The sequence below is a fragment of the Botryllus schlosseri genome, chromosome 7 (genome assembly GCF_051294905.1).
Source record: "Botryllus schlosseri isolate E-star chromosome 7, Bs_hap1, whole genome shotgun sequence".
Classification (NCBI taxonomy): domain Eukaryota; kingdom Metazoa; phylum Chordata; class Ascidiacea; order Stolidobranchia; family Styelidae; genus Botryllus; species Botryllus schlosseri.
Genome location: NC_137242.1, coordinates 11654654 through 11681146, shown reverse-complemented (window position 1 = coordinate 11681146; position 26493 = coordinate 11654654). Strand labels below are relative to the sequence as shown.

General features: G+C 40.3%; 1 protein-coding gene across 1 annotated transcript; it reads right to left on the bottom strand.

The window, feature by feature from the left end:
- Positions 1 to 25114, bottom strand: LOC145442214 (carbohydrate sulfotransferase 9-like). The gene is made up of 6 exons (XM_080320118.1): positions 23642 to 25114; positions 22364 to 22579; positions 13045 to 13172; positions 10491 to 10684; positions 8990 to 9211; positions 1 to 1394 (listed from the first exon to the last, which is right to left on the bottom strand). Exons 1-6 carry the CDS (start codon positions 23729 to 23731, stop codon positions 1219 to 1221), a joined length of 1026 nt encoding a protein of 341 aa, XP_080176244.1. The 5' UTR covers positions 23732 to 25114; the 3' UTR covers positions 1 to 1218.
- Between the last annotated feature and the right edge of the window lie 1379 nt (positions 25115 to 26493).

Here is a 26493-nt window from a genome sequence, read left to right as displayed (position 1 = left end):
GTGTGCGTCTTTTAGTTTAGTACGATTGGGCGACAGGGATATTCCTGTTGGGCGATATCCCCATTGAGTGATTCTATATTTTTTGATATTGCAGACAGGGGGTCACGAAATAACATCATGCAACGAAGTCATACCAACGGGTTCGCCCGCCCGAATATGTTTAATTATTAGTAACGGGCCCTACAGTTTCCAAGAAACCTCACAATGTTCGCTTCAAGTTTTGATGAGTCTGCGCACACTCAACAACTCACTGCGCTGACCCCTGGACAACAGTGCGTATCGACTAAAAAAAGGTAATAACTTCGGATTTGTTGTGCGCAACGTAGATTTTCTGTGCGCAGAGACCGTGTCAGCACTGCGCACGTGCGCAGCTTAGAGGGAACATTGCACCTCCCTCAGCTCTACCGGTAAATGTGTTTACGTGCGCAGAGAGAGGATAAAAATTAATCTCAATTTACATGCAATTTCCGATGATATTGACCAATTCAATCATTAATTAGTGAAATTTTTCGCGCTTCGCGCGACTAGGCGACAATAGCTGCCTCAGTAAATGAACACCCAATGTAGATACGTAACAGGCTTTCAGCAAATAGAGGACAGCCTAATGGGGGTCTGGGAGTGAAGTCCCCCGGAAGCTCGGTTTATCACCCGATGGGCGCCCAGGACCAACGTTTTTTGTTTGGGGGGGGGGGGGCTGGCGAAGTGATGTTACGGCCCTGGTGACGAATAATTGTCACTGCGGGCACGCCCGAATATGTTTAATTATTAATTACGTGCCCTTTATCTTCCCATACAACAGCTCACTCAGTTTATCGCGACGTAGATATGTAATTGCCACCTATTCATTCATGCATTATAGAAAATTTTGGTACCTAGGGTGACCAGGCCACACAAACTTTGCTGACCATCGAAATCACGATAGGGGGTTCGTGGGGGCGAAGCCCTCAGAAGTTCGGTTTATCACGCTATGGGTGCGCAAGGCAATCGTTTTTAGGGGGTTGACGAAGTGCTGTTACGGCCCTCCCTCTTACTCATTGTCTTTATTACATTCCTTACATTATGAAGTTTGGGGGGGGGCGCTGGAGCACGATAATTTTTGAAAGGGGGCGCTGGAGGAAAAAAGGTTAAGAAACACTGATCTACATGAATAGGATATGAAATGGACAAATGGCATCGGACTAGTAATTCAAGCCAGCTGTAAATGGGATGACGGACGATTTATTCATTTTTATTGAATTTCGAATCCGATATAAAGTCAGGATAATCATAATCAAACATATCATATTGATCCTTGTAGTATCGGAAAATGGCGTCTCGTTTGGCGATGGGCAACCTGAGATAATACTCGTGAAAAAGTTCGTTCCTCCTTTCTTGCACTCTCTCGCGTCCGGTAGCTGTCAAGATGAACACACTATGAATGTTTAGGTGTTTCTATATAACTGAAGTCGGGTCTTTAGAGCGGAGACGTTTCTACCAGTGCTTTTCAACCTTTCTGAGCCCCATTCGCACTTTTTTTGTAAAATAAATTTCATTCGCACAAACTAATCGAAAATTGTTATACAGAATGAAGATGAAGATACTTAACAACGTTTTGTTCAGGTGTGCAGCAAATTGGCTACTATGTAGCTTAAGCTATCAATCATGTGTCTCATTAAAAAGGCAATTTTTTCTCTCGTTTTGATTTCAACTATTTCACTAAAACCCATCTCGGCCAAACGAGTTGTTGGGTTTTGTACAAGAACTAGTGCTTGGATGGTCAGGGCTTAAAATCTGTTCTGCACTCCTATCCAAAATACAGTGTATTTTTCGCGAGTGAAAAATGCTTGCTGGTCAAAATCGTTTTTGAGGGCGGACACAAAGGTACCGAAGGCTCCAGTTTGTCGAAAGGGTGAAAAACCCACATGTTTGTGCTGAGGCTTTTGCCGTATGTCTTGGAACATAAGGTGCAAAACGATCAAGGAGAGTAGGCAAATTAAAGCTCTCTACCTTATGATACGTTGCTCCAACTTCTGTCTCGCGAGTATATGAGAAGAGCAAATAAACTCATGATACTGTGTGTTCTGCTCTTTAGCTCAATCTAACTTGAGAATTCATAACAGCTACTTAATAACGGTAAAGCAACTTTTAGACTACCACCAAATTTTGAGATTTTGTGGCGTCTCGCGAACCGAGCTTCACACATGCAAAGGAGTTCATTTTTGATATTACACTTGTATGCTACGATTCTACGGACATGTATGACATACAGAACGCGCTCACCATAACTCTACCCAACACAGCTCTACAAAACATGTCTGACGCACGGTATTTCAAATTAGGGCAAATTCCTCTGTGTGTCGCAGTTGTACCAATGTCTACTCATGACTGCAAGAACGGGACTATATTCCATGCCGACCACCTAGCATATCCATATCGAAAAGTTTGGCCATCTAGAATCAGTCAATTTTAGACTAAGGTTCAGTCGCCTCTTATATTTTGGACACTGCATTTTATCGGCGGTTTATTGGCCAAAACTTTACGTCTTCATATGCCCCGACGCAGAAGGGGTTGGCCTCGAAATGAAAAAAATCTCATAGGCCCGAACTCGCTCATTGCACACCCCTACTCTAGTTCATCCCAACCGTCTTCAACCATGTTTTCCAGAAAAACCAGCCGGACAAATCTTATCATGAATTCTCATGATAAAGCCATATTCCCTGCGTGTCTCGGTTATTGGCTACAGTACCCAACACAGTGACCTTGGATATGTAAGAACTATCGCAGTATTTTTTGGAATAAATTCAACACATATTACACAGATATTAACAGATAGCTCTGACACCGCGTTGACCCAAAATTATACCCTTTGCGGTTCATACTTTAATAGCCTTGAAGAGGTAAAAATTGGCGTTATCGTAACTTGCAAATGTGAGTCTGCAATGATGGTATTTACTACTATCCTCATCCCTCGCGCTAATCGAACAGTTATTACGAAAATGTGATGATTGTTTAGCGAAAGAAAGCAGAAAGTCAATTTGAGGTCATTTCTACAGCCAGTCGCAACCTGTCGCGGGCTGATATGCTGTATGTCTGCCACTACACCAGCTTCCAAACCAGGCTTTTGGTTACGTAATAATTATCATGGGAAAATATTAATTCACTACGGCTTGTGAGAGCTACGATTAGTGGTACGTCGTAAGTCAAACAAGTTTTTACGATTGCGTCGCAACCGCAAAAGTTAAACCGACCTTAAATTTCCTATTAGGTTTATTTGAATTATTCCACGTCAGAAAAATTAACAATTATTCACGATTTTCATTCGCACTTGAACCGGATTTTCATTCGCACCTTCGTCATTCGCACTGCGATTCTTTGTCATTCGCACAAGTGCTAGCCGTCACACAGGTTCAAAAGCACTGGTTTCTACCATTCGACATGACCAGATTATGGGATTCGAATTTTGCCTCCGTGTTTCGCAATGCTGTAAAATATTTTAGCAACAAACCTGTAGATTCGCAATCTCATTTAAAAATATTGCGAATCATTGGGGCATGAAATTTATAGTGCCGTCAACAAATCTATGCACGAACAATACCGGTAACCTAAATAAGGTTACATTCAGCAACGCAAATATTATTTTAAACAACTGGATGCGGCTAATCCGTGGAACAAGTGGAACTGCGAAGCGAGTAGTCATGGCAAACTATTAAAATGAGACGTGGTTTGAGTAGTCTGTCTTGTACAATATAGTAAAATTAGCGATCTCCAAGATGTTTGAAAACTGCGTCAAGTTGAAATGAACTGAAAACTAGTCAAGAAGGGGTTTAAAAATGAAAATTTGATCGATGAGTCACGAAAGTCGGTTTGAACCTGGATTAGAACCACTGCTCTTGGTGCCGTAAAACTGGTGCTTAACCAACTGCGCCACTCGCTTCCCGTATTTCGTATGTAATTGTGATCTAGCCAATACTACCGTTATGAAACACAACACTTGATGGGAAACGACTCATGGGCAGAACACCCAGGCGTTTCTCATTTCGTAATTACATTGCAATCATACGAAAAAGCACAATGTCTGTAACAAGTGAGATTAAGTAACCGTAATAGTACTATGTTAACGCTACGTCTCTATATGGTGTATGATAGTAATATCAGAGATATGGCACGCCAGACTAGGGTTCCATTAAAAACCAATGGTTGTTTAAAACACTTTCATTAAAACATGTTTTAAACAAAGGTCCTTTTCAATTTTTTTTCAAGTCGTAAGAGCTATCTGTTAATATGTTTGTAACATTTGTTGAATTTCTTGCAAAAAAATCCTGCGATAATTTTTAGATAACCAATGTCACTGTCTTGGATACTATAGCCAATATACGCAGAAAATATGGCTTGATCATAAGAATCTGCCTACCTTTGATTTGAATTTATGATGAATTGGTCCGACTGGTTTTTCTGGAAAACATCGCCGAAGACCGTTGGGATAAACTAGTGTAGGGGCGTGCAACAAACGAGTTCAGGCCTATGTTTTGCCATGCGTCGGGAATTTCACCGTCTCCGTCTGGGAGGAAATTGTAAAATATGCCTAAATATCCGGAATTTTGAAGGCTTGAAATAGGCTCAAAATTTGTTCGTAAATCAACATAAACAATATTATATTTAGGCAAATTTATGCTATTTGAAATGTTTCTTCGTGCTGCGCGCGATTTAGGCCAGCTTATATTAATAGTAATAATGGGACCATGCGCCACCCTCACAATAAATAAAAATAACCATAATTTACGGACATACGCCATAATTGCAGTCGGAATTATACTATTACGGTATATTCCTACCGTTGGTTATGGAAAAAACGTTGTTTCGGACCCGGTTACAACATATAACAAGACAATCGCCCCGACCTAACAGCATAGCAGGACTGTCAAACACCCAAACACGGTCCAGCAGACGATTTCATCCAAGAAATCTGTTGCAAACCCAAACAATCACCAGAGCTCACATTAGAGATTGTCTAATTCACAACCTATGTTTCACTCCACTCCTGTATACAGTCGATAGGCGAAGCTTTGGTATGTGACATCATATTGATTGACAATGTGTTCAAAGTGTTCATATGTCATTGCAAAACCCGCTAGTGGGCGCTAAAGAGTGTCCAAAAATTGATTCGCAAAAATAAGCTAACCCTAGCCTATGAGACTCAGTCATTTCGAGGCCAATCCCTTCTGCGTCGAGGAACATGAAGAAGTTTTGGTCAACATACCGCTGATAAAATGCGGTGTCAAAAGCATCCGATGAGACAAAACCTTGGCTAAAAATGACCGTCGCTGGATGGCCAAACCTTTCGATATGGATATGCTCCGTAGTCGGCGCCGAATGGTCCCGTACTTGCAATCTGAGTAGACAGTAGTACAAATGCGACGCGCAGAGGAATTGAAATAAACCCTATTTGAAATCGCATGCGTCAGGCATGTTTCGTGTTTGTAGAATTGTGGTGTGTATCCTCAAGTATCTTCTTTTTGTATATAAAAATTTTCGGTTGGTTTGTGTGAATGAAATTTATTTTCCAAAAAAAAGTGCGAATGGAGCTCAAAAAGCACTTACCTAGACTATTGGGCCATCTCTAATTTGAGCTCAGGCTAGGCTCGGTATTCTCATTTGGTCTGTAATAGACTTCTTAACGGGCCGGATGAAACTGTCTGGCCCGCCGGCTATGTTTGACAGTCTTGCTATACTGTTAGGTCGGTGCAGATATATGTAACTGTGTGTTGTAGCTAGGACCGAAACAACACTTTTAAGCCTACTCACGCACCAAAAACACTACTCTTGGGTTTCTATAGGCCTATGCATCTGGTTGTAAAATCTTGTGACTGTATTCTTCCATACATAACTATAGACCAAAGGTCTCAAACTCAAATGTGCTCGCGGGCCAATTTCCTAGTTTTTGATGACGCCGCGGGCCGCAGCATCAATAATAGGGATATTCAATGTATAATTTACAAGTTATAGGACTTATTTGACGGGACCTTGCAGACAGGCATTCCGCAAACATCGTGGAAATGTAATTTACTATTTTAATATTCACGCTTGACACGGAAAAATCACATTTTAAAATATTTTAATAAAATTGTTTTTTTTTCGCGCGGACGGTTACGGACCCCTGGAATAGAAATTTCCAATCGGCGAAGAATTCATAGGTGCTACAGCTGTAGAGCGTACTATTACCTTACTCGTCACTGATAATAACGTGGATAAAGAGATCGAGCAACACCCTGCATGTATCCAACTATACGTCCCAGGTATCACAGAATACCAATGGTTGCCATACTGGCCTGATTAGATAGCTATATACCCTACGCAACTCAGGCTTCGACCTTTTGATGTATGACTATTCCCCATAACAGTTTCATAGATTGTTGCGGTCGTAGGGTTACCATGTCACCGTTCCGAAGTCCTTCTCTGATTTTAACGTTTGACCCGACTCAACTCGAGTCATTTTTATTTAATCACCCAGTCAATCCGAAATCGAGTAATTTTACGAGAAGGTCGCACCAAACCAAATCACAATTTTCAGTCACGAATCATTAACGGGTCATGTTTTATCATGATGAACTAGAAATGTGACGCAATAGCTGATCTTCTACCGCATGGTAGCTTTCAAAACTGATGTGATAGTGAAGTTTGTTGAGATTTCAGTGATTTTATAGTAGTTTCATCGTGAACTTCAAGTTCTTATATCTTAAAAAGATATATGGCACTTGAATATATTGTTGAGTACTTGAAATTCCAAAATGCCGTCACGGGCCGCACAAAATGCTCTCGAGGGCCGCATGCGGCTCGCGGGTCGCGTGTTTGAGACCTCTGCTATAGACCATTTATCTTCTGTCAGCCAACGTGAGAGCAGTTAGAGGTAGAGGTGGGGGATATGATGATTTTGAAAATGCAGGGAGCGTAGGCTAATTATGCATCGCCAAGTTATGCTCATGTCAGATGGATACCGCTGTTAATGGCACTAGCAGGTTGCATATCCGTTGGTTTATATTTAGTGGAAATGTTGTTGTGTTGACCAAAAAATGGTTATCACCTCGCCTCGACTCCCACATTACCCACCATTTTCAGTACTTCTGTAGTGTTGTCCAAAAAAGGCCATCCCCTCATATTTTGCAGCCCCCTGGCTGCCTGCCGTTCATGGGGCAGGGCCATAAGCGCTGGACGACTGAAATTTTTTTTGCACTTCGCGCGATTTACATCGAATTCACAATTGTTGCTCTGTATTTAGTATGAATTTCATATTTAAAAATCTCTCATCAATAGTCGTAACCTCCCATGCCACCCAATTATCCGTTAGGTTTGCTATATCATCCTGGTTGCGTTTTGTGATATGACGATAAGGGGGCGCGAAATCTTTCACCATCATAAGGGGTGGGGGGTGGGGGCATGTCTTAAAAAGTTCGAGAACTTTTCTAAGGTAAATACTTCCTACATTTTTTTCATGTTTAATTTCTGGCGCGACAGCCCGATGTCAAGTCCCACGCAGTTTGAAAGGTTTCAACTGCTAAACATCACAGAAATCCTAAACGAGATAGACGTAATTCGGATCACGAGTGTGATTTCAGATTGGCCACTCCAGTTTCAATTATTTCAGTGATGAGCTTATAAAAACGGTTTGCGCGTGTCTTAAATAGATTCGTTCTATGTACGCGTAGAATTAGGGTATTTATATTTTATCTACACATATAGTAGAAACGCGTTTGGAGCTAACATGGTTATGATGCTGTCAGCATTGTGTGTCCTTAGAACTGAGCCAAAAGTGGAATTAGTAAATCTATGAGTATGACTAGATCACTACTCACAAATTTATATTTCAATCCTGTTCTAAGAATCGGGACAACAGACTTTCATCTATATAGTTTTGAGAAATTGGTTATTGAGGTCGACCAGCCTATTAAATCTAGCCATTGTTTCTGGCGCGTGTACGATATCATCATAGCAATGTTTAGTTTGTTTTAAATAGAGATATATATTATCTCCATGTCCTCACTATATAATCAAATAAAATCAAAAGTTTGCCCACCCCTGGCATTAATCTTCCCCGAGATAAGATATTGTTTATATTGATTACCGAAAAATTTTAAGCAACCCTGATACATTCAAAATTCCTGGCATCTCAGTATTTTCTCCCGGGTGGAGTTTAAACAGTGAAATTCCGGATATGTCTGGGATTCGGGACGTATGGCAACCCAAATGTACTTGTGCCAGCGAATTGTTGGCAAAGCGTACAACATGTTGCCCATGAATTATATATGGACTGTTGATAAGGCACACAGATACATGGATATTTCCAGCACCAAGGTGCAGGGTAGAATGTTTACGATGGAAGCTGACTCTTGAAGCTTCATATGCCGCGACAATCAACAGTTCCACACGGTGATGTTGAGGTCGTGAGTAGGGATGGGCAATATCGAATCATAACTGATTCAAATCAGACATTGAAAGTTTTATTCGAATCTCACTATTTCAATAACAAAGGGATAATATTCACTCTAACAGAAATTCAAAGCGATTACGATAGTTGGGCGTATAGGTAGCGGCATATTAAAACATTAATTCGTCTGATTGGTAACTCAAGGAATCCTTTTCGGATTTACATCATATCTTTCCGCAGGGTTGCTGATCAACTGTGAGGCGAGAACACCTCGCGCAGTTCATATAAGAGCCTTCACGGTTATTGGAAGTCGTCAGTCAAAACCTCTTTTTCCACAGTGCGATTGTTTCTGACTGACACGTCCACTATGCGCCCACGCGAGGGCCTGAATTGGAATGTGATGATTAACCAGGGCATGGTAATAACTGGTTAATCACCAGTAGCATACGTGAAGGGTGCATTCAGATATTCTGACAGTTATCTGGTGCTGTTGGCTCAGATTGTCATGTCGCTAAATTTTGGTAGCACGCAAGGCATGGCAAGCATTTAGTTATAGTGACGCTAATAATGGCGGCTGAAGTGTTATTTTACCATTGTATATCCTGTCCCTCGCAATGCCGATATTTCGCGTGATAACTGTCGTATCATCGTACACCATTTCCATTTTAGCTACGTAATCGTAATTGATTTTACAGGGAGAGCACAATTCCGAGTACGGTTTCCAATGGGGATCCAGCCCCATGCGACTTTTAGTGGATAATATGGAATCGATGAACTCTTCAAATGATGCCGGTCCTGGGGGAGACTGGGGATCTGCAAAGAGAGAGAGAGAGAGAGAGAGAGTTTAATCAGTGGGTGGAGCATGAAATTGAAATTCTCCGATTGAATACTATATAATCAATCAAACCACAAATGTGGTTCTTATCTGTGATGTCCTACGCTTGTACTGTAGGCCTACATGCCAACTTATTCCTATACGGAACATCTATTTGACCCTGATTTCTCGAATATAGCCTATCAGGGGTAACCAGACCTGTTTCATGCTCGGGCCGCATAACAAAACACTTAAAAAAGCCGCAACACAAAAAATTCAAATGTACGAATTTATTCACTCACAAGTCACAATGTAGAGCAGACACACAACGGTTATTGTTGTATGGTGATACTGTCAGTGTTCACCTGCCGTGGGATGCAAGGTGTTTGAAATTAAGTTAATATAGCGACAGAGCATGTGGAGTAGTCCGTTGAAGTGTTGTTCCGTCACTACATGTTTTTTTACTGTGATCACGTCCAACAACTTTTCTTTCACACCAGAGGTGCCAACTCATGCCCCGCGAGAAGATCCTGAGTGGCCCACGCTGTAATTTTCGAATTCATTTAGGCTATATTATTTTGAAACAGCCTGCCTAATTTATGGCGAGATTGCATTTCGATAAATTGATACCTATTGTTTGCTCTGTTTGTATATAACACTACCAAGGACATTCAATTAGTATCCTGACCGCGGAATTTGGGCTGCCAACGACAAAAATCTATCATCAGTTTCACGCAGGCCACGTCCTCGTTGCCATTTTGTGTAGCTGTATCCGAAAAGCAATACAAGTTTTCGCATTTGATTAGCCATCAGTTAATCAGATTTGAAGCAAACCAGTCTCACGATCCCTTTATTTGTGATACCTATCAATCACCAATTACCACAGGCCGAATGTGACTCGACAATTATACTGAAGCATGCTTCAGGGGTCGGCAGAGCCTGACACGTATGACAATTGATCATTTTTCAATGTAGGCTACATCGAATGATTTACCAAGCACACTATATCCTTGACCTTTTCAAATAGTATCCACTTCAAAACGGGAACAAATAAATTTCGATTTCATTCCCTTATCTCGACCTCATTACTTACATCTAAATCTGAATATACCCCACAACGCCATCAACAAATGCGTGACACGTGCGATGTTCATACTTGACATGCAGTACACAAAATATAATTCAGCCTTTAAAAAGTATGGTACCATTGGTACGTCCCAAGCTGTACGATACACCAGAAAAAAGCTCCGCTGTACGGTATATGTATAGTACACTTACTTGCGACTTTGTGAATCTGTTTAGATACAGCGTAATAGAAATGATTCTTGTTCGTCTCGAGCTTGTCACGATACGCCGAAACCAATCGTTCCAAGGGTTCCCTCGTTGTCATTATCTTGTAATACTGGCGAAGCCGTTCGTTGACATTACTTGCATGCGTCTGATTTTTCAGATTGAATTTAGTCCACATGAAGCTGCATTTAAAAGAACCGAATTCCCAGACCTGATATATATAAATATATATTAGGGCTCTTCAAAAATGGCCTTTTTTCTCAAATCGTCATAGCTACTTGATAAAATTGTTAGGTTACCTAATTTAAGCCTACGCACAAAATTTGGTTCAATTCCAGCCAGTAACCGCTTTGCTACAGGAGAATAAAGTTTCTATTTATTACATAAAAATAAATAATAAAAAGTTTGTCTGTTCACCCCATGGAAGTGTTAGGCTGTCTATAGAAACGATGCTCACCAAATTTGGTTCAATTCCAACCAGTGGAAGCAGAGTTATTGCCGTCGAAAAATTTGGATTTGAATAAAATAGTATTTACGGTGGCCGATTCTTTGTTTATTTATTATGGTTGTGCTCACCGTAAATACTATTTTATTCAAATCCAAATTTTTCGATTGGAGTGTTTGGTTGTATTAAGGCAAGCATCCCTTTGTTGGACGCTGGGGGATGCGAAGCCCTAGCGTAGGGTTGCCATACGTCCGGAATTTCCCGGACATATCCGGAATTTCACTGTTAAAACTGCGTCCGGGAGGAATTTCTAAAATATGCCTAAATGTCCGGAATTTTGAAGTAAGTTCATAATTTTTTCTAAGTCAACTTAAACAATATTATTTATGAGCAGATTTATGCTACAAGAAATTTTTCTTCGCGCTAGTCGCGATTTGGTATCCCATACGTTGATCTTAATATGGGGACTACCACCCTCGCAAAAACTGCGATCAAAAATAAATAAAAATATAACATTCATTTACAGAAATAAGTCTAATTGTAATCGCAATTATAAGATAACGGTATATTCATAAAGTCGGTTAAGGTCGTTTGGATGCTTTATTCAAAGATAGTGGTTCTAAACCTGGGGATAGTTTGCCTTTATTCCAGGGTTCGCGAAGATGTTGAGCATAATCAAATCAGCTTCGAAAATAGGACGTTGGAAACGGAAACCACCGGATGTGCGATGTTTATATAGCTCAGTGATGCTGTGCGCACAGGCATTAGACTGATAAATAATCTTATCGGTGTGACATGAACATGACTTAATGATGTACAATTACGCTCCTTGCATTTTCGAAGTCATAATCCTCAACCAGCACTGCCGGTAACTCTGATCTCATGGGCGGAGAGAGGATCAAATTATATAGTAATATATGGAAGAACCGATATTATGCATATAATTCATACAAATCACGTAACGACCAGATGCATATAGAGACCAGATCCACATAGTCAGCCACCAGAAGTTGTATCGGTTACCCTACAGTGGGCCCCAGATCAGTGTTTCTTTTGGCGGGCGGGGGCGGAAAAAATGTGGCTTAGGCCCTGGTTACAACTTACAACACACAACCACATACTACTGAACTGGATCGTGACCACCTCTAGTCGATAGACAAAGCTTTGTTAATGTGACGTCATATTGATCGATAATGTTGTGATACCTCATTTTAAAATCCGCTAGTGGGCGCTAAAAATCGTCCTGAATCTGTGTTACAAAAATATGGAAACCCTACCCTAGCGGTACAACCAATCCTTTCCAATCACTCTCACTACGCAGGACGAGTATGGCCACCAGGCCTTCATAGTCTGACCCAGGGTTGTAATGACTCGAGTCATGACTCGACTCGACTCGAGTCAGACTCGAGTCACGATTTTCGGATGACTCGACTCGACTCGAGTCATTTTCTCAAAATACGGAAATGACTCGACTCGACTCAAGTCAAAATATAAAAGTGAGATTGACTTGTGACTCGGAACCTTGTGACTTGGTTACAACCCTGGTCTGACCCCGGGGATGCGGTCAGATTGGTGGCTCTCTCCCCAGGCACAAGTACGGTGGCGGCGGGACAAGTGGCCGCAGTCGCCCCCAGCCAAAGCCTGCTTGTGCCAACTGTTTGAACCTTTTATTAAGAGAAAAAGGAAGAAACAGGAAGCAACCGAGATGGGTGCTTTTGTGTCCTACGACTCAAAAGGGCCCTATTACGGCGCTTGTGACTTTGTACTGTGTGAAATACCACAGTCTGTCACAAGCGTTACGGGGGGAGGTTTAGTGGTTTACTGCGGTTCCTCCGATTACCCCTAAAAAAAATGAGCATCGTTTCTATAGACAGCCTAACACTTTCATGGGGTGAACAGAAAATTTTCAAATTTTTATATAATAAATAGAAACTTTATTCTCCTGTAGCAAAGCGGTTACTGGCTGGAATTGAACCAAATTTTGTGTGTAGGCTTAAATTAGGTAACCTAACAATTTTATCAAGTAGCCAGTACGATTTAAGAAAAAAAGTCATTTTTGAAGAGCCCTAATACATATATATATACTACAATACTTACTTATGCTTCATGGACATCTCAAAGTTATCCTCTGGTCCGGCTTCAAATCCATTCAAGTGTCCATCCATAATCAACATTAAGTTCCTCCATTGAGTCGTTCCGCACTTGGGAGTTTCGCAGAATATCAACTGACAATCAAATGTATTTGACGTAAAATTAGTCCCTCCACTATCTAAGGATATCGAAATGATATCGTACGACAGTCTAGATGCGATTACGCATGGTATTGAAAATGTAGGTTGAAATCAGACATGGAGTAATCGTGATTTTTGTAATCGTAATCGATTACGACGATTACAGCATTTTCAAGTAATCGTAATCGCAATCGATTACATTCGAAAAAATCCCGACGTAATCGTAATCGTAATCGACTACTTCCCATATTTAATCGATTTTTTTGTGAAAGAACGATTACTTTTTGGTACAAGGACTGTGACATAAACTGAACACGCGTGAACAAGGAATACGTATTATATCAGTTATTGAGAGCACAAGCGTCGGATTTTCTAATGCCACTGCTCATTATTACGTCAGAGGTTGCCTATTAACTTTGCTCGTCTTTGCGTGAGAAGTGTCCACACATAGTAAATAGATATTCGGTGTACATTAGTGTGATTATAAGAAAACCCATCGTGCTATATATCGGTTTATCAATACATTTCAGACACCACTACCTCGCAACAGGATAATTAATCACCTCTCTGCCTAAGCAACTTTTGTATTGAAGTTTGGTTCTGCTTAGTTAAACTATAGAATGTAATAGGTCTAATCCTATAGTTAAATGCAATTTCAGTTTTGCTGCTTGGCGAGAAGTAGGCCTATATGGTACGAACCTACACCAGACAAAGGCTTGAAATTTTGTACTCGTCAAGTAAAACATTACGGTTTCCACAACGACGCATTAAAATCAACAGATGCTGATATATATCATAACTGAGCCGTTGGTTTGCCGTTTACGTAATGGCAGCCTACATTACATTATCTGCATTAAGTTGAAGGCAGAATTTTATGTTCACTTTCTCTTATTCTCATATTATTCTACTCAAAACGGGCGCCAATCACTATTTCACAATTCTTTACTGAACATTTGGACCTGCCGCCATAGCCATCGGCTTATATACCATGTTAGCGTGGGTTGTAACTAGAATCAGGATCAAAACCGCAAAAGTTTCCCCCACCCAAATATTGGTCTTGTGCCCCCATAGACTAGTCAATTTTGAAGTTGAAGATTTAATTTATTCAATAATATTGGTAATTGCATTATATTGCATTTTTATTCCTATCTCAGCGCCCGATGGCCAGATTAACCTGAAGAGCAGGGGGCGCGTAATTCATAATTATAGCATATGGTATCTTGCAATAATTACTTTATTGTATGCTGTTAATTCGTGACCTCCGGTCTGTTATATAGCCAAAAGATATTGATTGTAGTGGCCCAAATATAGCAGACTAAAAGAAAAACTTGCATGAGACACACTCACGAATTGTCATATCTAATGCTCTGTGGGTGCCCGGGTGGCATTTGCATCGTGGGCTCAGATTGAAAGGAATCGACTGTTAGTCACGCCCACCCAGTGCGGCTATTGACAATGGACACATACCCCAACTTTCCGCCAATGTCTTTCTTTAGTACCACACTTCGTGGATTCTCATGTTGGCCGAAACGGCATATGTCTTTTGATGTGTCGAGGAGCGGTATTGAATGGCACCTAAATGCCTATTACTATGAATGATACATGCTTTATTTCTTTAGGAGGAGACGTATGCATTTCGAAATCTATCTATCTAGAGACATTTAAATCGCAAAGCTCAAAGATAACTTCCAAGTTAATGAAATCTCTCGAAATTACTCTATAATTTATGTTAGTTTACGAAAAACTTTTGAGTAGCCTACCCTCCAACCACGTTCCCCACCCTATTGGGGAATTTGGGGTGCGGCAGTTATGGACCTGGCAAGAATGCAAAACGTTGTGTACGATAAACCGTCCTCTATAAAATGGGCAATGGGTACATTTTGACGTAACAAGGAAATGTCCCATCTTTTGTAAAGACAGTAGTTATATCATTAGGCCTATTCCGCGCAATCCATGTATTGTCTTCCAATATAACTACTACGATGCAAAATAAATGTAATCGTGAGTAATCGTGATTACTTTCCCAATGTAATCGTAATCGTAATCGACTACCTCCTGATTTTGCTGTAATCGTAATCGTAATCGTAATTACGTGATTCAGAAGTAATCGTAATCGCAATCGATTACATTCATGAAGTAATCACCCCATGTCTGGTTGAAATACACACATAATCGTGCTAATCAGCGTATTGTTCAAAAGTAATGTCTTGTGTCTGCTGGTTATGGCTACCACTCACGAACAAGGATCTCAAACTTGGAATCGGTTGTTAAAGGGACACTTTCCGAGTATCAGAAGCGTCAGAAGCCGCAAGGTTACAGTATTTAAACCAGTGGATCTTAGCCGGGTTCATGGGAACCTCAGGCGTCACTAAACTAGTCTCAGGGTGTCCGCTGGGGGTTAAGACACACACTCAACTCATTCATATATATTCAATCTTTATTTACGCATTGGCAATCAAGCAATCAGTATCACGCTGTTACGTTTCGACTGAACAATACGATGGCACTTTTCAAGGCGTAACGTAACCTCGCATCTATGAACTGACGCTGAAGGAACAGCAGTATTCATTGTGAGCGAAAGTCATACTTCAATGGTTTTGTTCTTTCAACACTCTGCTGATGCACATTTTGTGCACGAGTATGCTATAGTAATGTATTAGCGTGTAGTTGGATGTGCAATGTTGTAGATTTTTATTTCTGTGACCGAAAAAGGCTTGCATATTAGCGCAAGGGCACCCCATTCACGTTATTGAAGGTGTGAAGAACCGCTGATCTGAATTCTGAACACACAAAGCTACACGTTGGCGAATGCTGTTTAAAGGTGACAGGGATATCTTGAATTATGTAAAGCTATATAGGAAGGTGCATCGTCAATACGGCATTTATAGAACAAGCGAATACGTATAAATAAAATGCAACAAACACGTATTTAAGAATTTTTGCATACATTTCAATCGAAAAAACTAGGCCATGAATACTTACATTCTCACTTACAGTAACTGCTAGTTCTACTCGTACTTGAGTAAAATATACTACGTCACTTCTACCTGTACTCAACCTGTACCAACGATGACTAAAATGAACATTGAACACATCTTCCTGTAAGGTATAAGAAATCTATCAACTTCACAGTCTAAAAGTCACAGATTTTAGTTCTATGAATCCCTACTACAGTGGTTCTCAACTGGGGATCCGCATACAAACCAATTTTGCATTATTTTAATTCAAGAGAAATCACGAGACAGTTTTGCTTGAGAACTGCTTAGTCTTCAGGAGCGGGATAGTGTAATGGTTAGGTAGGTAGGGGATAGGTAGGTCGTGGGTTCGATCCCCGGCCGGGTCAGACCAACGACTCGAAAACTGGTATACGCGGTTATCCTGCTAGGCGCTCAGCAATCAAGGATAGCATGGAGGAGAAAATACCGGGGGGGGGGGAGGCAGACTAGACTATAAAGGACGTATCGCATCTCCGTCGTCAAAGGCATCTCGATGGTGCAGCGAAAGAGAATATCATATATATCTCTCTCATAAACCGTCTGCCATAAAATATTATACTGTGCAAACTCATATTAATTGCTAAATTGCCAACAGCCTACTGCTACTAACATATTGCTGTTTAGCAATGTCTTCTTGGGGTTCTGGAGAGAATTGGTTTGCAACTTTTATGTCTTCCCCAATTTCTACATAAAAAGTATTATTCTATTATCAAGAAAAGTTATTTTGTTGTTGTTTATCACTAACCTACAGGTAATATTTGCACAAGACCGATGACGGTCGAATGATAGTTGAGCTAAATTTGAACAAAAACTTGCGGGGTATGCAGTGTTCCATGACTGTACGAAGGGTGTCCGCGAAGACACAAGTTTGAGAACCGCTGTCCTACTATCATGCTGTGATGCCACGAACATTGCCGATAATTTTACTTCTAATGACCGATAAAGATATTTCTTTGAAAGTATGGTATCGACTCGATATTATTAGCGTTCCGATGGAATATTTGCTTGAGACACCATTGGTTAACCTTTTTACCAATGCATGTTTTAATTACACCTTGTATCATAACTTGTCAGTAGGCCGAACACCATATAGACTACTATATCACCTTCTAATAGAAACAGTTACGAACAGGTGAAAGTAGTTTTTTTTTGTTTCAATATTTCCTGCAATACCCTGTTTATGTCCGAGTTCAGTTTCCAGACCTTATAATAGAGGACCGCATTGAATTGAAACTGAATAACCGGTATATATGTTTTAGAATAACAAAGATAGGCGTGAGTTATTGTTGGAGTCTTCGTCATCGTTGTGTTTATGTTATGGCGCGGCGCGGTCTATTCATTCTCATAGGCATGATAGGTAGATCAAGGCGCTTTCCATTCACACTCATTAGCATGTTATCATTTGACAGAGCGCAGTTGTTAACGCAGATTTAAATAATTTTATACCCATGGATGATGGAATTTAATTGGGGTTAAGAAATTATTACTTAATTTGAGCATTCCATGAAGCATTATCAGATGGTCGAGTGTATTTTCCCGAGATCTCAAGTCAGTCTATGGGCTGGAAATAATGATCCTTGATGATGGTGATATTTTTCTTTTGCTTGTGTTTTGCATCATTACTTCAATTTCATCATCGCATACTTTTGAGAACGTCAGAAGCGTGGATAATGGAGTTTCTAACCGGAAGCAGATTCTTGTGTAGTCACTGTCCCAATTCTATCACTGCCGGACACCAATCCTGAAAATCAATACTTGGTTCGGACTTGAGTACTCGAATCATTGCAACTAACTGGTCGCTTGGCTCTAGGTTAGAGGTAACAAACACGCGGCCAGCGGGCCGCATGCGGCCCACGACGGCACTTTGGATTTTTAAGTATTCGACAATATATTCAACTGCCACATATCTTTTATAGATTTGAGAACTTTATGTTCACTCTAAACCTACTCTAAAGACATGAAATCTCCAACAACTTCACCCTCATATCATTTTCAAAGGCGGCAATGTTGTGGAAGATCAGGAAATATGTCTCATTTCTAGTTCATTATGATAAGACATGATCCGTTGATGATTCGTGACTGAACATTGTGATTTGTACTTGGGAGCGATCGTTCGTAAAATTACTCGAGTTCCCACTGACTTGGTGATAAAATAAAAATGCCTCGAGCTCAGTCGGGTCACGCGTTAAATCAGAGAAGGACTTATGACTTGGAACGCCGTGACTTGGTACGACCACAGACGCAACAAACTATCAAACAGTCATGGGGAATAGTAATATATCAGAAAGTCTTAGTTTGCGTTACGTAGCGTATATAACTATTTATTCATGTCAGTATGGAAACAATTGACATTCTGTTGCCACCCACCATGATGTATTAATGATTACATCCTGGGTGATCTTTGATCACTTTAGCCGTGTTATTATCAACGGTGACGGGCGAGTAAGTAAGTGTCATGCTCCACAGCTGCAACATTATTATATTCTTCGACGGCTGGACATTTCTATTTCAGGGGTTCTCAACCGGGGGTTCGTGGACACTTTCTGGTTACGAAGCACTACATCAAGGGGTACAAGATGCATTGTGGAAACAGGCCCATATGATATATAGATCTTACAATTATTTTGGAGGATAGTGGGTATACGAGAAATCTTATCGAAAGCACAAGGAGTACGATCGTTAGAAATGTTACGAAACACTGCTATTACTACGGCACAATAATTATTATATTTAAGTTATTATTGATCGGCTCTAATAACCGAATGCAAATCTAACGCCGATTTAATTTGACTTTGGCAATGGCATGAACAATAACCTAGTAATCCGGACAATATACCAGAAACCCAGATTAGGCTATACTGCTCAGGTGCTCTGATATCAGATTAATCTTTTGTAAATTCTAAAATATTCTAACGATAATTGTGGTACGTCAAATGTCCAATAACTGTAATATTATAACGCGGCAGCATTTACGATTTCATGACGCATTTGTCCTCTCGCGTGGTGTCTATAACTCATTATTTTGACAAATTATGTACCGCAAAAAGCAATTTTATTCAAATATTTGAAATGTGATTTTTTCGTGACAAGCATGATTAGTACAATAATCAATTACATTTTCACGATGTTCGTGGAATTCCAGTCTGCAAGGTTCCGTCAAATAAGGTCTAATTGGGAGTTATTCATTGAATAGGCTACTCCTATCACTGATGCTCTGCGGCCCGCGCCGTCGTCAAAAACTAGAAAATTTGCCCGCGAGCACATTTGAATTAGAGATCCCTGCTCTATAGGTCATTGGTTCTTAACGGGTATAGGTATCCATGAAAAACTAGGTGTTTCGTGCGCCAGTCTCAGTGATTCAGTGGTGGTCAAGACCAATGTTCCCTCTAATTTTTGACGAGTCTGCGCACACTTACCAACTCCCTGCGCAGACCCTTGGTCAAATGTGCGTAACGACTAAAAAAAGTCATCACTTCGGATTTTTTGTGCGCAACTTAGATTTTCAGCACTGCGTATTTGCGCACGTGCGCAGCTCAGAGGGAACATTGGTCAAGACACACACTCAACTCATGCATATGATTTGTGATGACACCTCGTCTTGAGCACCAGTGATGACCAGACATGGGGTAATCGTGATTAGTAATCGTAATCGATTACGACGATTACAGCATTTCCAAGTAATCGTAATCGTAATCGACTACTTCACATATCTAATCGATTTCTTTGTGAAAGAACGATTACTTTTCATTTGTACAATGCCCATGACAAAAACTGAACATTCATGAGCAACGAAGAGTGTGATTTAAAACAGGTTTTGGATAGCAGAAATGTCGGGCCTCTATACCCATTATTGCGTCACAAGTATTAGCTTGGTTCAAGATTGCTTAACGAATTATCCGCACGTAGTAAATAGATATTCGATGTACATGTAGTACTGTGATTGTAAGAGCACCCACTGCACACGCCACTACCTGGCAGCAGGATAACAATAACCGATCGGCCTAGTTTCGAATAGTAGCCTAACGTATTGTACAAATTGTACATTGTACAATGTAATGATGATTTGTTATGCTTAGGTAAACGCAATGTGACCGTAGCTGATTGGCGAGCGGTAGGCCTATTTACGTATACAATGGCCAAAGATTTGAAATTTTGTACCCGTCAAATTAAACATGACCATTTCTACATCGAAGCAATAAAAATCAGGCTGCTGATTAAAAAATCACGCCGTTAATTTCCGTTACTCGTATAACGGCAGATCGAAACCTCTGCATTAAGTGGATTGCAGTCAGAAGTTAATGTTTACCTTACCATATTCTCATACGGCCCTACTTAAAACGGGCAACAATTGTCCTTCCGCAATTTTATACTCATCATTCGTATATGCCACTAGCCATCCGCTTACACATCATATTAGCGTGGATTGCAGCTAGAATCAGTACCGAAACAGCACTTCGCCACGGCCATTCTCACAAATGGTGATCTTGTGCTCCCCATAAAGCGATCAATAAAACTTGTGGCGGGCGAAGTCCCTCAGACCCCCTTAACAACCGGGCTTTTCACAAGAACTGGAAAACACGATTTGATGCGATGGATCTGCTGTGCATTTGCTGTCAAGTCGCGCCAAGCGCTAATATTTAGGCACATAGTTTACAACTATAACTTTATTGTATGTTGTTAACTCGTGACCTCCTGTCTGCTATATAGTCTACAGATAATGGAGTCGCCCAAACGTAGCAGACGAAAAGGAAACTAAACGAAAAACTTTCGTGACACGCACCCTAAAATTGTCATTTATGCACAAGGTTCATCATTTTCCTCAGTGAGTGCCCCCGGTGGCATTTGTATTGAGGGGCTGTGATTGAGAAGACTATTCTTCGCGACCATCCAGCGCGGCTATGGACAATGGACAAATACACAATGTTTCGGCCAATGTAACATGTCTTGGTATGTTGCGGCGTGGTATTGGCTGGTACTGAAATGCCTATTTCTGTGTGAATCATGCAATGGTATATTATGTCATACACCGGAAATGACGTCATTATGTCTCATTTAAAAATAAAGAGGCCTTTTCATCGCGTTGTTGTCTTCCAAAGATAACTTCTCAGAAGCAAGATGAATGTAATCGTGAGTAATCGTGATTACTTTTCCAAAGTAATCGTAATCGTAATCGACTACTCGCGGATTTTGCTGTAATCGTAATCGTAATCGTAATCGCGTGATTCATAAGTAATCGTAATCGCAATCGATTACATTCATGAAGTAATCACCCCATGTCTGGTGATGACAGGCAATTCGGCCCAATCAGTTGCGGGATTGTGACTGTTATGGTGCAGTACGTCATGCGCAAGGGTGTAGAGGGAGTGGATTTAGGGAGTGGATGGAGTTTATTTTCTAAAGAAACTGTTCTCTTACTCTTTAATAAAAAAATCATAAAATTGAATTATTGAAATTTTCATTAACTCTGATATTATGACACAAAAAGTTTTACGTCAAGATTTTAAATTCAGCTGGAAAAGGCTTGAAATATTACCGGGTATTGTAGCTGATTTCGATGTCCTACAATACTAGCAACAGTTGTAGTCGAATTGGTGTCCTGCAACAGTATCAGCAATATATATCTGAAATTCCCGGTGATTGACAAAAGTTCTATGGGTAATGTTGCAACGTTATTGACGCTGTTAACATTATTATGTATTATTAGCAACGTCATTAACGTTATTGAGCAATTCGACTCTTTTCAACCCTTTTTCGACAGTGTTTGGCCCTTTTTCTCAAAAGCTATCTCACAACCCTGTCTGAAAGGGAAATGCAGAAGTTGCACTTATCTGCCATTCATATTCATTATAATGTTTTCGTTTTGTGTGAAAATTATATTTATTTATTTTGTTCTCGTAACCCTTTGTTGATGTAGAGTTCATTTTGTAAACCAGTAAGTTGTTGTTGTTGTTGTTGTCCACAGGCTAGTAAAGGTTAAGAACCCCTGCTCTATTTGAATGCAGCATCAGCCCCTGCAACTAAGTCGTCAGCGCTATTGACACTGAATCAGTCAGCCGCATCGCTGCTGTGAGACGCGCGTGAGTAAGAATAAATCCACGCAATAAACATAGATATGATGCAATGTAATCTATCTCGAAATTGACACACTTTCGCCAGTTGAAAAAGAGCTACAAATTTATTGTCGCAAACCTTCATGGAGTCCGTGAAATATAGACGGGGTCGAGAATGTACTCCATTCGCCGACCAGGAGTCGACTGTCATCTCCAGAGCGGAAAATCTTTTGAGCTTGCAAAATTTCTCAATCTTCCTTTTTCGTTTTGCATTGGCTTCTTCTGCCGGTTGAGCTGTCGATACTATACGGTCACGAAGGGAGGAATGTTGCGTCTTCTGGTTTACGGTTAGTTCCTGTTGCAAACAAAGGGAAATGGTTATATTCGCGTTATAACAAATTAACCTAAATAACACGTGAGGCCGCCGCTTGAAATGTTTTATGGGGGTCTGTTCGGGAAACGGGTATTTCACCCCGTAAATATGAAATTACAGTGTGGTAAGATTTTTCAAATTTACCTATTATGGATATGTTGTTAACTTCTAATCCAAAGTGTGATGATAATTTATGGGATTCTGACATCGATTTTGATAAGTCAGTGCTTTGTTGGGCCGCGAAGCCATTTTAGGTGGGTCGCGAGGCATTTATAAATGTTGCACAGTTCTGTATATTATGATTCGGCGGGCTGATTTTGATTGGTATTTCACTCAATTTTATTGGTATAAGCATAAAACATTTGGAATACTGACGATCGTACGTGCGGCTGTTCGTCCAAAATTGATCTATCTCAGTTTTCGGTTATTAATATTATTAATACACAACAGCGACAGTGGCGCTTATCGCCCGTTCAGGCCTTGTACGCCACGGCGGTGCATCTTGGAAAGTTCAGTATCTTATTTCCTTTCGGTCTCGAGGACGACATTTCATGCTCGCGCACTCACACATTTCATTCACATATTGCGTCCAATCACTCTTCTTCTGGCCCTTTTAGGGGCTGTCTTAACAGCTGAATGGGCGATGAGAAGCCCAGATAAACCTGCTACACATAGGAACTTGGCAGAGCCGAGACTCAAACAAGCAGCCATTGGTGTCGTGACGGTGTCGCTTTTACCGCACTGACACACTCTCTCATCCCCGTCCGTTTTAAGTGTTTCTGGGTGTGATCGTAGGCAAATCAGGCCAATAAAGCTTAGACTTGATCAGATAATATGCAGGCTCATTAATAGTAAATTACGGGCACATACAATGTTTCTAAGATAAAATAGCGATACACCAACCCCATGGTTTATACCTGTACCCATATTATCCCCAATGTCACACCATGGAGCCATAATGATGAGGCTATGTGTTCAACGGCGGCTTCATTGTAGAATACAATAACATGATACATGACCCCAAAATCAAATAACAGTATATACCTGTGTGACGAAGTACCTCTCTATACACATCAGGGCTCCTATAAGTATTGTAGTCCCAAGAAGAAACAGGATACTTCTATGTTTCATCATATGTTATAGATATGCGTTTTACAGCTATAATCTACAAGACGTGATGCTGTAAAGGAATACCGTATGGATTTTGCGTATGACAATACATTATACCTTAATTTATCTGGGCCTGATACTCGAATGCCAGCCTGTATTGACGAGTTTAACAGCTACGGTATGCTGCAAGCACTTGTTGTGCTGGTCTACACTGAGATTTCTTTGGCGAGAGAGCGTAGTGGTATGATCCACATTTACAACACCAATGAGCTGTGGGTTCGAGTCCGACCAAGGTCGACTACAGAATTCCTACCTAATTATTATTATTATTTATATGGTAAAAAGTTGTAGTGGCGCTTATCTCCCTTAAGGGTCTGGTGCACCACGGTCTGAAATTACCTCCTGGTATAAGTACCCTTGCAATGTAATTCAACCTCGTCTATATACGAATCAAATCTTAAAGGATTCTACGACATGATAGCACGAATTCAGCCACAGGGGTTAATAGCTCGGGCTGGACTAAGAGGTTATAAGTCGTGAATGGGATGTCATGATTACGGCATGACTCAATGAGAAAGGACCGTTCCTACCTAAGATTTGAAGGTTTGTCTCAGAGACAGTCAGTAACGAAGTACGACTTTTTTGAAGTACTCAAAGTAGTCTTCCGCTACTTGGATACTTACTCAAGTAGATCTAATTCCCCGCTACTTCTACTTCGTAATATTTTGAGATCTACTTATTTACTTTTCTCTATTTTCAGTTTGTCAAGTAGAAGTAGCTTAATCCTCCAATGACAAAGATAGCCGGGGAGATTCCGCGCTGTTTCCATGGAGTATCAACATTTAATTTTCATAACAGTAGAGTAAATCCCAGAATTTTCGTCGCGCTTCGCGCACAGTAGACTAATATGGTTTCACGAAGGCATCGATGACTATAGTCGGGTGGTAACCGTCCGTAGGCTGATACAGCATGTTTTTTGGAAAGTATTACATAATTATTGCATAATTATACAATTGCAGTAAAATATTTATTCAACTCGAAGACTTTTCGGGTGCCTCTTTTCAAGAGTTAACGGCACACTGAAGGGATTTAAACAGAATGAAAAGCAAAACCAGAAAGCCAAAGTATGACGCAGCAATCAGAAATTAAATACCATGAAGTCCGCAATGTAACAATGGCAACAATAACAAACTTTAAACTGTACGGTGCGATTTCCAGTAAACTCGGCCCGCGGTAAATTCGGCCCGGTAAATTCGGCCCGCGGTCACTTCGGCCGTCGGTAAATTCGGCCGTCGGTAAATTCGGCCCTCGGTAAATTCGGCCACGGTCAAGGTAACAATAACAGTTATAATAACATTACCTAACCTTAACCCTAACCCTAATCATAACCCTAACCCCTAACCTCCAAATCACTTGATAATAATATAATTATGTAATAATTGAATAGTATATTGAATAGTATATATAATTATGTAATATAATTCACATTATTAGAGGGTAGTACAATTTTACACAAAATCCAACGAGGGCCGAATTTATCGACTGAATTCGGCCCTCGGTAAATTCGGCCCCGAAAATATCCGCGTTATCTCACGTGACTGTATGATATACGCATACCCTGACCTCCAAATCACTCGATTATAATATAATTATATAATTAATTCACATTAATAGTTTGTAATAAATTTTGATACAAAATTCTCCGAGGGCCGAATTTACCGAGTAAATTCGGCCCTCGGTAAATTCGGTCCCTGTGAATATCCGCGCTATCTCCCGCGATTAGGCGATCTACGCATGCCCTGACATCCAAATCATACCAAATAGTAACATAGCAATTTGAAACTAAACAATAACAAACACGAATTAGAACGCACTAATGAGAAATTTCTAAGTTATACAGAAAATCTTTTTGTCTACATAAAATAGGCTTGGTCAATTGGATGATTGTTGATTCTAACGCTTTCAAATGAAACAAGGATCTGCCTCGCGCAATGGCAGTAAACATTTGGTCATTATAGTCGTTATAGTCATTATAGTCTTCGAGTTGAATAAATATTTTATTGCAATGGATGTTGTATTAAAAGCTATCTTCAAGTTCTGTACCATGAACCAACTGTTTAAATAATTATAAAACTTTCAAAATACAATTTTTAAAGGCTTTTGTTTAAAATACCACGTGGTTGCCAACCTTTTCCCAATAACACTGGTCAACACAATTTTTGTTGACTTTGATCAGACAATTGATTTCGACAAACTTTTGGGCGTTGTATTCAAAAATTACTTCCGTTTTTCTCTATCACGTCAAGTTTTTGGGTTAGGCGCCCCCACGGCCCACATTGCCTCAAAACCCACAGAATAGCACTTCTTTTAATATTTTGTGTTTATTGTATAAAACGTTTCAAAAACTATACAACCAGTCGAAAGTAAATCATTAGACTTCAAATAAACATTTGCACTGCTTTATTTGGTTGATTTAAACTGATATTGCTTGTACAGGACTATTAAAGTGCGAGTTTCAGGGTCCAAATTCACGCTAATAACCCATAACTCTGTAGGTTGTCTAGTTTGATACTCGAGCAATAGTCAGCTAACATATATAAGCTCCAAACTACACTGGTATCTTATCCCCATCATCTTCAGATGTTGGGGGACATTTTGTCTTTGACCATCTCTGACTATGTCTAGGTTTTCAGGGAAATTATTAAAATATTTTATTTTTTTTTTAAATGTCTGCTGTCCGACATAAACATATGGCACTGTCACATGTCCATCAGGGTTGCATGTGC